Below are 13,968 nucleotides of genomic sequence, written 5' to 3' on the forward strand. Positions count from 1 at the left end.
GCGTCTGTAGCCAGTGCCACAGCTGCGACGGCATCATGTCGGCAAACAGAGATTACCAATTTCAGTAGTCATTCTGGGGTACATGACAAGTGCTGGAACAAGGTGGATTTTACCACTTCTTATTTGTTTCATTCGGGTGATGCGAGGATGACATGCAGATAATACCAGCATGCACCACTAATTGTGAAATTAATGTCACAGATCAAGAGTTATTCAAAATTTCAAATAAGGTAAACACACACTGCAACAAAGCAAGCCAAAGTGCCTACTGTTCTGGCTGGACGAGCGGCAGCTTGGGTTGTGTGGCGAGTCTCTGAAATATGGATATGGTTGCACTGGTGCTATTGTGCAAAATGGTATAACCGACAAATTACTGTGGGTGCAAACCTGATAATCATGTCCGTGTAATGTGTGGCCTGTCGCACTCCACCATACATGGTGAGATGGTGGTCCCATTTCCCCAATAGCATTCGCAATGCGGTTGGCAAGAGGATCATGTTACTGTTCATATTTGGTCCAGCTTGTCCTGCCGAGTCACAAACTTATGCACCTGATGCCCAAACCTTGTACAAAAGACCTATGGTAGACTGTCCTACAGCAACCATTGTCGTGACATGCCGGAACATGTGCTGTTTTGCGAAGCAACACCTGCAACCTTATCTAGTTGATATTCAAGCACTGGTTGACAGTTCTTATGCTGATGATGCACATAACTCACTCTGATCCTTGAGGTGCAGTCCTCGAGAGGCTGATGATGTTGAGTAACTGATGCAAGATGCCTGCACAGTTACTGTGCATTCACAATATGGAACAAAATGTCTGCCAGCCACATTACATATTTGCCTCAGTCACCATGTGGAAGATTTCCCTACCAATTGTAAGGGTTGTACCAATAACTGGGACAACAAATTGATATGATGCTACTACTTTATTGCTCATAATCCAATATACTAGTCATTAACATGGTACACGATTCACCATCAAATTCACCCCCTTAGAAGTCCACGCATATATTGCACTTAGCCATCCATGTGTGTTATCTAGTAAGAGACATTACTCATGCTGGTATCCCCACATGATTTTTCGGTTTGCTCATATAGGTTACAGATTTAAAACTGTTCATTGAAGTTTTTATAACAAAATGTAAAGGAACTTACAGATCAGTGTCTAATTCATTATTTGTAAGCCAAACAGCTTTCTCTCTTGTGGGAAACTGGCTGAATGCTTGCAGTTTTTCTTGTGGTTCCTCTGTTTTCAAAACATAGCACTGTGATGATGATGATGATGACTGGTTTGTGGGGCTCTCAACTGAGCTGTCACCAATTCCTGTACAAAGTCCCAATTTTTTCACAGTCCAATCTAGCCACTGTCACAAATAATGAGGATGATGATGAAATGATAAGGACAACATAGACACTTAGTCCCTGGACAGAGAAAATCCCCAATCCGGCCAGGAATTGAAACTGGGACCCCATGATCCAGAGGTGACACCTCTCTCTAACTGCCACTTTCTCTGTCTAGAGTGTTATCCATTTTTGTAGGTGTTGGCAACTTCCTGCTTCTGCTTTTTTTTCTCTCTCTCTTGTTAGGCAGTACGTGTGTTGCAGTTTTGTGTGAGCATATGTACTATTATTCTCTATTCTCATATTTATTTATTTTATTTTTTATTTATATACATAGGATAAGTAAATGAAATGAAAACAGAATAAAAGCCAGTGCTTGATTTGTGACAGTACACACCAGTATGTTGTACCAGTACCTCCAACAAAAAGACGTGTGATACAATAGAATTTTTTCTGTGGCTGAAGTGATGTAAGACAAATGTTGTATTTAACAATATAAGGAAAAGGATAGATTGCTACTCACCATAAAGACGACATGGTGAGTTTCAAACAGGTACAACAAAAAGACTATTACATATTATAGCTTTCAGCCAAAGCCTTCTTTAGCAAAGAAAACACAGACATTCACACAGGCAAGCATGCCTCACTCACGCATCCCTGTCATCTCTGGCACCTCAAACCGGAATGGCAAACGGTCTGAGCTGCTGTAAATGGCAGTTACATGTGTATGAGGTGAGCCTGCTTTTGTGTGTGTGTGTGTGTGTGTGTGTGTGTGTGTGTGTGTGTGTGTGCGTGCGCGCGCCTGTCTGTGACTCAACAAGTCATCTTTATGGTGAGTAGCAATCTATCACTTTCCATACCTTATTGATACTTCAGCCTATGCTTTCCATTTTTTTCAATGCTGTATATGAGTTCTAAAATCCCCAGAAAACACAAAACCATGTTTAAGAGGTCTAAATTTCAGAAACTTCCCCCGGAAGTTTTAGCAAACCAAGCACTGATGCAACTATTAATAAAAAAAATTAAAAATAAGAACAAACAATAAAAATAAAAAGAGCGCACACGCGCATACACACAAAACTTACATCACCACACACTCACACACACACACACACACACACACACACACACACACACACACACACAGTCAAACAACAACCAACTGAAATCAAAAACGGTGAAAGTTGGTTCAACACTTAATAATAATAATAATAATAATAATAATAATAATAATAAAAAGGACACTCTAAACACAGAAAGTGGCAGCTACAATGCCAATTTTGGAAAACAGAGCAACCACAAGAAAAACTGCAAGCTTTAACCAGTTTTCCACGTCCGAGAAAGCTGTCTGGCTTACAAACAATGCATTACATCCTGATGTGTAAGTGTATGAAATTTGTTATAAAAACTTCCATGAATTGTTTTAAATCTATAACCTACATGTGCAAATGGAAAAAATCATGTAACATTTCAGCACAGCCTCTGAATACGCCTTGTAAAAATGATGTAACACATCTGGATGCACAAGTAAAATAAAAAAAATTGAAGTGCAAAACACAGTTTGAAAGAATACGACTGATTTCTCTAGAGCTGCTACAAACATGGGCACCTCAAGAAACTTGTATCTAGTATTGTGTAAGTTTTAGTCTTTGTGGAAGTTCTCTTGACTTGAAAATAACAAGATCTATTGGATGCTCCACCAATATTGCCACTGTTTGTGCCAAATGTGAAAATAAGGCCTGATTTTGGACCTCTGAAAAGTGTAGAACAACATTTTTGAGAGTAATCAGGCTTCTATATGCACTGTCAGTAATCAGTAAATAGCACATTGCTGCTCAAACATTTTGTGTAATAGTGGATCTTTCAATGTCACCTGCTAAAACGGACAAATACAATGAAGTGATAGGAGACACTGTTCAATCCATAGCATATTTATTTCTAAAAGCTGCTGCCAGTGAAGCCAAATATATCAATGAAGGAAAACCACAGATCCCAGGCTGCAGCTGCTGTGGATATTTTTAAAATATTAGAGAAGGAATAGGGAGTATTTTATACCAAGTTCCTTGGGGATGGTGGCTCCAAGGCTTACAAAAGTGTGATAGGATCTATGTCATACATCATGTGTCGGTCATGTTCAAAAAAGAATGGACACCCATCTACGGAAACTGAAGCACAATCTAAAGGATAAAATGTTGCAGATGGGAAAAGCATTAGAGGTCACTTATCAGATAAAACTATAAATGTACTATAATATAGCAATTAAAATAATGTTAATACTTTGTTGGAAATTGCACAAGCTGTTTGGGCAGCATATTTACACCAATCATTAACTGATGATAATCCTCTTCATTTTTCTTTTCCAGGTGGTCTTCAGTTGTGGTGTAAATCCAGAAAAGCTCAAGCTACTGGAGTTCATTAACTATAAAAATTCTATCCCAGTGGCTGTTATGGAAGCGATTACGCCAATACATAGAAACTTGGGGCATCCTGATCATTTCACAAAATGTCTTCATGGTTGTACCATGAATCAAAACAAGCTGCTAAACAACCTCATATGGATTTATGTGCCTCAGAGTGTATTTGTTGGGATAAAGACTCTGAAATGGAGAGTCAGTGATGTTGTTATTTCATTCGGTGATGGTCACCTGGATAGTTTAAAGATCATGGAAATGCTTGGCACTGTTCTTAATTTTAACACTATCATAGATCTTCAGCTTCTGGATAAAGTGCGAATAGGCAAGGCTTAGTATGGAACTGAATCTAATACAAAGCAAGCAAGGGCAATAGGAAAAAGAAATCTACTATGTGCTGACGAAGAACCAGAACATGGCCTTAATTACTCTGCTGGAATACTTTAGATAATAAAATATAAGAGGTGTTTGTCAATTTTCGTAATAAATTACTTTGATTGCATTTTCTAGCATTCGATATTTTCAGAGTTAAATGTACCTTAATCTCCCAAGTCATAAAGCTAGTGACATTTAAATTTTCAGAAATGCTATAATATAGTTCAAAGTTGCCACTGAACTATAATCATGACAAAAACTGACTTATTCTCTGAAACAGGGAGATTTTTATGGAATTTCCCCCAATTAAAATGGCCTTAGGTTAAACAATTGATAAAAATTACACCAACAAAAAAATAAACATTAATTCCAGTTCAGTTTGATAGCAATACATCCTGAACATAGCCGTCAATATTTTAAAGTTCTAAGCATGACAGTTTCAGAGGAAAGAATTAATAATGTCACCAAATTTAACTTTGGGAAGACACGGTATTCCAATTCCCCTTAATCTTGAATAGCTTCTACTCACATACCACTTTATTTGCAGCATTTTAATGAAAAAGTATTTGAGCTACTAGTGTACGTTAACAGAAGTCAGTGTGAGAAATGAAGGGTTTTATACTAAGTTAGTTAGTCACGTGTTCCATTGATCAATAGCACAGAAAAGCGTTATGATGTGGAAGGTGTCACATGCACAAGAAATGCGTTATAGTATAATACCTAAATATTTCTATTATCTATCCCATTCCCTTAAATCGCACAAAATGCATATATTATATCTCCAGACTTATTTACTCTAATTCAAGATTTCATCTATGGTATACAAGGAGTTGTCAAGGTGGTATGATTTCAACTTGTTTTTGAAACTATTACTGCTGTCTGTCAGACATTTTATTTTATCTTGTAATTTATCAAAAAGTTTTATAGCAGCATATTTTACCCCTTTCTGTGCCACAGATAGGTTAAGTAAAGGATAGTGTAGATCTTTCTTTTTTACTGGTATTGTAATCATGAATGTCACTGTGGATTTTAAACTGGTACATGTTGTTGAGAAAAAAATTTCATTACCGAGTTAACGTACTGTGAAGCAGTTGTAAGAATTCCTAATCTTTTAAACAGATGCCTACAAGCTGTGCGGCTATGGACCCCACGAATTATTCTAACTCCTTTCTTTTGAGCTTTGAATACCTTTTGCCTAAGTGTTGAGTTGCTCCAGAATATTATTCTGTATGACATTAGAGAGTGGAAGTATGCAAAGTATGTTAGCTTACTAATTTCTACATCCTCATTGCAATTATCTGACTGCAAAAGTTGCTGAACCTAGTCGCTTTAGGAGATCCAAAATATGACTTTTCCAATTAAGATTCTCATCTATATGTACACCCAAAAACTTAGTATGCTCTAGCCTGGCTTCCGACTTCTTTTGATGTGTTATGTTTATTGAAGGAATTATACTTTTTGCAGCAGAAAATTGGATGTACTGTGTTTTTTCAAAGTTCAGAGCAAGCCAATTCGCACAAAACCAATTAATAACTTTCCAAAGACCTTATTTGTATAATTTTCTATTGGACTTTCTTTTAGTGGATTAATAATTATGCTTGTATCATCAGCAAACAGTGTCAGTTCAGCATCTTGTTTCACATGAGAAGGGAGGTCATTCACTGGAGGGGACCCATGATCGAACCTTGTGGAACACCTAATGTAATTTCACCCAAGTTAGATGAAGTGGCAAACTGCTTGGAATCACTTGAAGCATATAAAGAAAATTTTTTGCTTCCTGTTCTGTAGATATGACTTAAACCACTCATATGCTGTTCCATTTACAGTAGAATTGTAATTTCTCTAACATAATGTCATGGTTGACACAATCAAATGCTTTGGATACGTCACAGCATATTCCTACTGGTGACATTTTACTATTTAAAGACTCTATTATGTGGACAGTGAAATTGTATATTGCTGTCTCAGTGGAACAGCATTTATGAAATCCGAACTGTGTTTTATTAAGTATCCCATTACTGTTGAGATGGCTAAACACTCTTGAGTACATTACTTTCTCAAAGATTTTTGAAAATGCTGTAAGCAAGGGTACTGGCCAGTAATTATTGACATGTGTGGTTTCCCCCTTTTTGTAGAGAGGCCTGACAATGGCATATTTTAACCTGTCTGGAAAAATATCCTGAGTCAGTGATGTATTGCATATGTGACTCAAAACATCAGCTGTAATTGCTCCACATTGTTTTAATAACTTATTAAACATGTCATCTACTCCAACAGAACATTTATTTTTCAAAGATTTAATAATTTTCCTTATTTCACATGAGGTTGTTAGGTGAAACTTAATCTGACTAAAATTTTTCAAAACTGGCTCCTCAATGTACTGCCTGGGTTTTTCTTATTCCCACCAATTTTTTCTCCTACACTTAAGACATGATTGTTAAATACATTGGCTACCTGTGTACTGTTGGTTAAGATGGTCTCATTCTCTTTAAGAGTAATACTACCTACTCCAGTGGTTACTTTTCCTGTCTCCCTTATAAAAACATTTTATTTTATTGCTAGAGTTGTTAATTTCTTCTCTTAGATACATATTTCTTCATTTCCTTACAACTTTTCTCAATATGTCACATTAATTTTTATAGTGTAAAACTGCTTCTGTATCTTTACTAGTTCTTGCTGTCACATACAGGTTTCTTTTTCTTTCTGAAGACGCTTTAATACCTGTAGTAATCCAAGGTTTCTTTGAAAAGTTTGTGGTGTTACATTTAGTAATTTTCTTTGGAAAACAATGTTCAAAAAGGGATATAAATTTATCAAGAAATATGCTGCATATATCATTAGCATTTGGCTCATTATATACATCTTCCCAGTTTACATTTCCTAAACTTTCTCTGAAGTGATCTATAGACACCAGGTTGAGCACACCTCACACTTTTACTTAATGGTTTCTGAAGGGCACGCCCTGTTATGTTTTGTAAGTTAATCAGTTGTGCATCATGGTCAGATAATCCATTTACCTACATCCTCTTGCTGTACAAATACATTATCAATTAGAGTACTACTGTCCTGAGCTATACATGTACGGAAATTGATCACTGATTATAAGTTATATGTTGTTAACAACACTTCTAGTTCACTTTTCATATCAGAATTATTTAGAAAGTTAACATTGAAATCACCACAGATTAATAACTACTTCTTTTTGTCCGACAGACAGCATAATAGGGAGTCAATTTTTTTTATGAATAGCTCCCAATCTCCTAGTGGAGACCTGTACACTGTTGCTAATATCAACACAACATTATCTAGCTGAAGTTCACATGCACATACCTCAAAGTGCAGATCACCACAAAATTTGCTTACTTCAACAGTTCTGTATTTATACCATTGTTTTATGAAAATGGCAACTCCTCCTTTATCCATACTAGATCTAAAAGTGTAAGATGCTAAATTATACCCATTTATACTAACATTTTCCATCCTCACAGTTACATGGTGCTCACACAGACAAAGTATATCAATCTCATTCTTATTTTTGAGATAATCTAAACACATTATCAGTTCATCTACTTTATTTTTTATTCCCCTGATATTTTGGTGAAGTAAGTTGATACTGCCGTTAGCTTTATCCATATTTGCTGTGCATGAAGTTTCTTTTCTTCTATTTTCCTTGGTTGTTGTCTGTCTGGAATTCGGCTTTAACCTAAAAAACCTGTCTGCCTGGTCCCAATAGCCACAGGGTTCACCCCTTGTGTGACTGTGGCCCCCCTTACAGTATCTGCTAATAGAGAAGCTAACTTACCTTTCCCCTTCCTATTAAGGTTCAGGCCATGTGTAGTGTACCCCCACCTACCAATAGCATCAACTGGAACAACACTCATGTGAGACTTTGCCGGTGTCTGGAGCATCCCGTTCAGCTCAGTGTTAACACGCCTTACAGCAGTGTTTACCCAGGGCTGATCATGGCACTGAAAGACCTCCACAAACCACACATTCATGTGCCCTGTTTCTGCTCCTATTTTATCCAGGTCACTCCTAATACTATATCTTGGATTTCATAGCCAGGCTGTTTCCTGCTCCCCCAACTATAATTACCTGATCTTTCTTCTCAAAGTCCTTGCATAGCTAACCTAAGTTTTCTGTCACCTGGCTAAGGCTAGCACTTGGTTTCACAAAACTTGTGACCTGGTACTCTGTCCCTAATTTCACCTGAAGCTGTTGGCCCACACCTCTCCCATGACTGCTACCTATAAGCAGAAATTTTCTTTTCCTATTCTGGTTTGATCCCGACCTGTCTTGTTTTCTTTAAGCTAGTATTCTGCTTAAACCTACATTAAACTACATCTGAATGAGGCCCTTCCTCCACTACTTCAGATAGCAAGCCAAACTGATTTGCTAACTGAATTTCAGAAGTTTTATCAATTGTTTCCCTTTTCACCATTTGCTTGCTACCTTTTCCCAGCACCCAGAATCCTTTTCCTCCCTTAGCTTACATAATTCCAAATTCGTGATTTCTAATTCAGCCTTAAGGGCACAAATCTTTCCCTCCTGTTCCGTGATTTTTCTGTCCTTTCTACATAACCTACACTGCCATGAAAGAGCCTCATTATCTACCCTCGTTTCCTCTTCACTGCACTTGCCCCAATGAAACCACAATCTACAGTCTATACAGAACACCCCATATTTCAAATTTCTACGGCAACCACCACACTTGTCACACATGGTTTGATAGTAAATAGTAACACAAAAGCAGAAAATAACTTCAATAACACAATAATTTCATAATGTGTACTAATATGTAACTAAACACTAATGTAAACAAACTTATAAACTTGCTTCAGAAACTTTTAATTAACGACACAAATTCTGGATGAGAGACACGAATTAATTTAACTTTGAAGTGTTAAGTCTAGTCAAAAACAAATATCTACACTCGTACGAAATTTACACCTAAGTATGTAAACAAACTCACGACTGTCGGCCTTTACGAAATACTTCCTTTTTGATGTAATTATGTTTAGAAAAGCGAAACCTTCAATAGATAGATTAGGTAAGAAGTAAATGCACTAGTCTAAAATGTAATATTAACTAAATTAGCTGTTATTTCAATATTAATTGCTGAACTTATTGAGAGCTTCGTACACGCGCGTCTGCCTGGCCACTGTTACATAACAGCTACTTTATAGGTATATACTTATATTTCAACCAAGTTTAGAAATTATAAAAATAATACAATGCCATATGGTCAATGGATTAAGCAAATTATTTCACTGCTTACACAGTGTTCTAATATTAATTTCACTGGTTGTGAAAATGAAGATCTACAAGAATGTTATAAGTGACACCCTGCTCTTTAACAACCACTGCTACATTCCAAGAAGGAACTGCAGGTTAGTTTCAAAGAAATGCACTATAACCCCACTTTTACATTACTAGAATTTACGTTTTCCCGCTGTTTATGACATTTTTCATTGGACCCGTCAAATTTCTTATGCCCACAATGTTAATTTGCACCTGATTTTGCGTCAGCATATTTATGACTTTCCCACAATTTATGCATTACGAAAAAATGTTTGTGGAGAAAAAATGACGCTGGCGTGACGTTAGCCGTACAGTAGTATTTACAAGTATTACATGGTTAAGTTCCTTGACACCAGGGCACTCTACTCAGCGGATTTGAACCAGTAAATGCGTAAAAGTTGTAACAATTCGTGCTTTATCTTCCGCCGCTGCCAAGCTCTACTTGGCATGGTGGCTGCTGGGAGTAACTAGGTTTCTTTAAATGAAGATATCATGACCAATCACAACCATTTCCAAACTGTCTCTACCGCACAAACACAGTTTCGTGATTGTTGTGATCATCGTGTCACCTTTGTCGAACCATATTTAGCGTATTTCGGTGTATGGTCACTTGGAACACTAGTTGACACTGTCATTCATTTTGCGTTGCTCAAATGTATTTAAACACAATGCCCATTATGCATTTTATTCATGCGGAGAAAAACGTGTTTCGAGAATTTATTCTCGCTGTCGTGTGAAGTATTATGTATGTATTTTTTGTGATGTTATACAAACAATGAAACAATGTGAGTGATATTGTGTGTGTGTGTGTAGTTTTTTTATAAAACTGATCTGATAACCTCAAAAAGATGACTACAGGTCAAGAGAGACAGAATAACATGTAGTCAAACACCACACAAAACACTTATTCAGATTTTTGCACTTGACAACGAGAAAAAATTCTCGAAATACATCATGCTAAGCATGAAAAAATATGTAACTAGTGCAGTATTTCATTACTTAAATAATGAATGACAGCTGCAGGCTTTCAAAAACATCAATTATGATGTGAAATTGAGTCAAACGCTCCTACTTCCCAGACAGTTGCCAGTTCCAGTTACAGCAGCGGTTTTTATTTGATAATAAACTTTCATTAGATAATAAACAAGTTCCTGCAAGCCTTTTGATGCCTGCTATGTACATATATCATACATACAGTTTAAAACATCATTTCCCACATTGCATTTTCCCATGTTTTTGAACTCCCTTGAAAAGTGTAAAATCGGGGTTTCACTGTACAAAATAATTTCATTGATATTAAATCAAACAATGGAAATGATGGGCTGTAACAATATAATGAGAAGGAAAGTTGCTACTCACCATACAGCGGAGATGCTGAGTCACAACAAAAAGATTTTCACACTTAAAAGCTTTCAGCCAATGGACTTTTTCAACAATGCACACATATAAGTGCGAGCGCACACACACACACACACACACACACACACACACACACACACACACACACACACACACACACACACACACACAACTGCAATCTCAGTGTGCTTTCAGTTGCCCGAGACTGCAGTTATATGTGCGAGTTGTGTTTGCAGGAGTGTGTGTGTGCTTATGTGCATCTATTGTTGACAAAGGCCATCGGCCAAAAGCTTTAAGTGTGAAAATCTTTTTGTTGTGCCTATCTGCAACTCAGCATCTCTGCTATAAGGTGAGTAGCAACTTTCCTTCTTATTATATTGTTTCATTGATATTAATTGCAGCTGTATTTAAAGTTTAAATGTGAAGTGTGTTTCCTTTGATTCTATGCACACACTATTTTTTTGGCAGTGTTATTTTTGGAAAAAGAAAAAAAATGGATTACATATAGTTACCTACCCAGTACCCACAACAGCACCATCATTTTGAAAAGAAATACAGTAAACTGGCTTGCAGTGGCCTTCCTGATGAAGAACTTCCTGGCACTGCTCAAGGTCCCAGAGTCTCCATGAAGAATCAAAGCAACAAGTACCTAAAAATCGACCTGATGGATGGAATGCTAATCTGGAAACACGGTGAGGTTCATGGCCTTCAACATCTGCTAGTGGCTCTTCACTGAAAAAAAAAGAAAAAAAAAATCACGTCAATGGACATAACAATGATAAATATTGACTATTAGTCAGTCACATCAATGTTGATGTTAGTGTTGTACTTACAATTATTCCTCTCCCCCAAAACTAAAAACCGATATGAAAATTCCTTCTTTTGCATTTAAAAGTCCTCACTGATCTTATCATATTTATACCACATTTTGTGGAGAAAATAGTTGTTACAGTTATACATAGTTAAAATAATCACACAATAAGAGATAATAAAAACCACTTGCTTCATAAAAATTGGCAATAAGCCTTCCAAAGTAAACAACTGATTTTCCGCAGGTTGAAAGTGCATATTATTATTATTATTATTTGATACTCATAAAACAGAATCAGGAATAAATGTTAAAAATATAGTATTTGCTCTACCAAGTGAAGTGAAGGGTCCATCATACAGAAAATTTGTTCAGGCTTGAAAAGGTTCAACAACAGAACAGATACTCGCTGTCTTGTAAATATTTATGGGCACTACAGAAGACATACTGTAAGAAGAAATAATCTAAGAAGATTTGACAACAAATGCAATTAGAAAGCTCTCAAGGCACTTATGATAGAACAAATCATTTAACAATACTGGACAGAAGTAAATATAACGCAAAGAACATAAAAGTAGGGTTAGAGCAATTTCTCTTGTCTGTGCACAGAGGACCAAATGTTATCAAACTGCAGGAATAATAATAATAATAATAATAATAATAATAATAATATTTTAATAGGTCTCAAGGGCTTGGTGAAAGTCTTTCAATGGGATGCAGTAATCCTACTGGGGAAAGAGCACCTACAGTTTAATGAGGAATTCAAACCACATCATTTCTGGTGAATCTTCACATTACTGAGAGATGAAGGCTGGGTTACAGACACACACAAAATTTCTATGGCTCTACAGATTCGAACCTCAACCTCTCAGTTTTTGGACACACCGTAATAGTCTGATTCATGAAGGATAGTGGTTTGCACAGCTTGAGACATGGACAGGGATTTCTGTAACCAGCAACATTCTCTGTCATCCAGAATTACACTGAATCTCATAATTCAACAAAAACAGAACATTCCAACATAAGCTTTTTTCAAAGTATTATGTGGTTTTCAAAATAACAGTTTCTTCTTAGTCCCATCTATAACTAGTTGGATGTCTTCCAAAACAATCAGTCTGGATGTACTCTCACTGTTTGACTTGTGCCACAATTATGCATACTCCGTAAGTGAAAAGACACATACAGACAACTTCAAAACTCAAGGACTTTAATGTGTAAAAACTTTTGTGTGATGACAGTACCTCTAATAAATGAACATTGTGACTGATTTAGCTTGTAATTAGAAAGCCTGTGAAATATTATTGTCATCGAAACCAGTGATTGTTGGATGTGGTGAATTTGATTAAGGAAGGCCAAGATTGAACTACCATTGTGCGATCTTTAACAAACTACTGTACAACAGTGTTGAATGTGAGCAGTGTTGTTTTTTGATAAACGTGGACTGTTTAGTTTGTGCCACAACTGAAAACTTTGCCACTGTGGTTGTGTATGCTGGCTTGAGACTTGCACTAATAATTGGATTGCAGTGCAAAAGCTGGCCAGCATAATTAACAACTGAACTTTGAAGGGAATAAAATGTATATGTTACTGTCATCCATCCCACGCTCCATTCGATTTTCAGTTTTGTGGCACTCAAGATTGGCGCTACCAAGGAGAAACTACAAAGTTCCAGTCAGTTCTATCACAACCATCATGCAACTGACATATGCTTTACAGAGAAAATATAATAAATTAAGCTGACTCAGCAGTCAGGCACAGATGACCTTGCTGTGCTGACTGGCTGTCGTGTGGCACTCTACCGCATGGTGTCATTTGGGTGAAGTATGGAGAGGAAAGGGGTCAATGCATTGCTCTCCCAGTCTTCGTCAGTTTTGCATACATTTGAGAACTAAATTCTCGTTTAAGTATCATAACAAAACAGATCGTAGCATTAAACTAAACAGTTCAAGTGTTTAACAGGTCATCACAAAATATGCAGTCCTCCATAAATGTCTGTAATCTCCAAAATTACCTATATCCTAATTCCAGTATCAATTTCTCTTACAATTTTATTTCTGACTGTCAATCAGCAGCTGTGAAGCACATTTAAGAAAAAAATAATCAGATGCTAGCTGCCTATTAAATTAACTGCTTGACTAGTTTCAGAAAATTAATTTGCCATCCTCAGAAGATCACACAATTAAGCTTACATCAGAAAGCAAACTCTGGATGAGAGTGTCCTTCATTAAAACTTTTACAAGCACTTAAAAAGTAACATAAAAAATTTAAAGATATAGTGACCAAAAAGCTTCGCTTCACAAGCAAAGTATTGAAAAAAGCCATGAGACATATGATGATTAGCACCATACACAGTTTCTTATCAATAGTACCC

General features: G+C 36.6%; 1 protein-coding gene across 3 annotated transcripts in view; it reads right to left on the reverse strand.

Moving 5' to 3' along the window:
- LOC126282382 (U4/U6 small nuclear ribonucleoprotein Prp4) overlaps positions 1 to 13,968 on the reverse strand; it is a 49,551-nt gene that overhangs the window by 14,558 nt on the left and 21,025 nt on the right. For all 3 annotated transcript variants that reach the window (XM_049982055.1, XM_049982042.1, XM_049982049.1), the window contains exon 7: positions 11,306 to 11,521. In XM_049982055.1, the coding sequence (XP_049838012.1) occupies positions 11,306 to 11,521 (216 nt within the window). The remainder of the gene's footprint in view (positions 1 to 11,305; positions 11,522 to 13,968) is intronic.

Source organism: Schistocerca gregaria, chromosome 1 (genome assembly GCF_023897955.1).
Source record: "Schistocerca gregaria isolate iqSchGreg1 chromosome 1, iqSchGreg1.2, whole genome shotgun sequence".
In the NCBI taxonomy this organism is placed as follows: domain Eukaryota; kingdom Metazoa; phylum Arthropoda; class Insecta; order Orthoptera; family Acrididae; genus Schistocerca; species Schistocerca gregaria.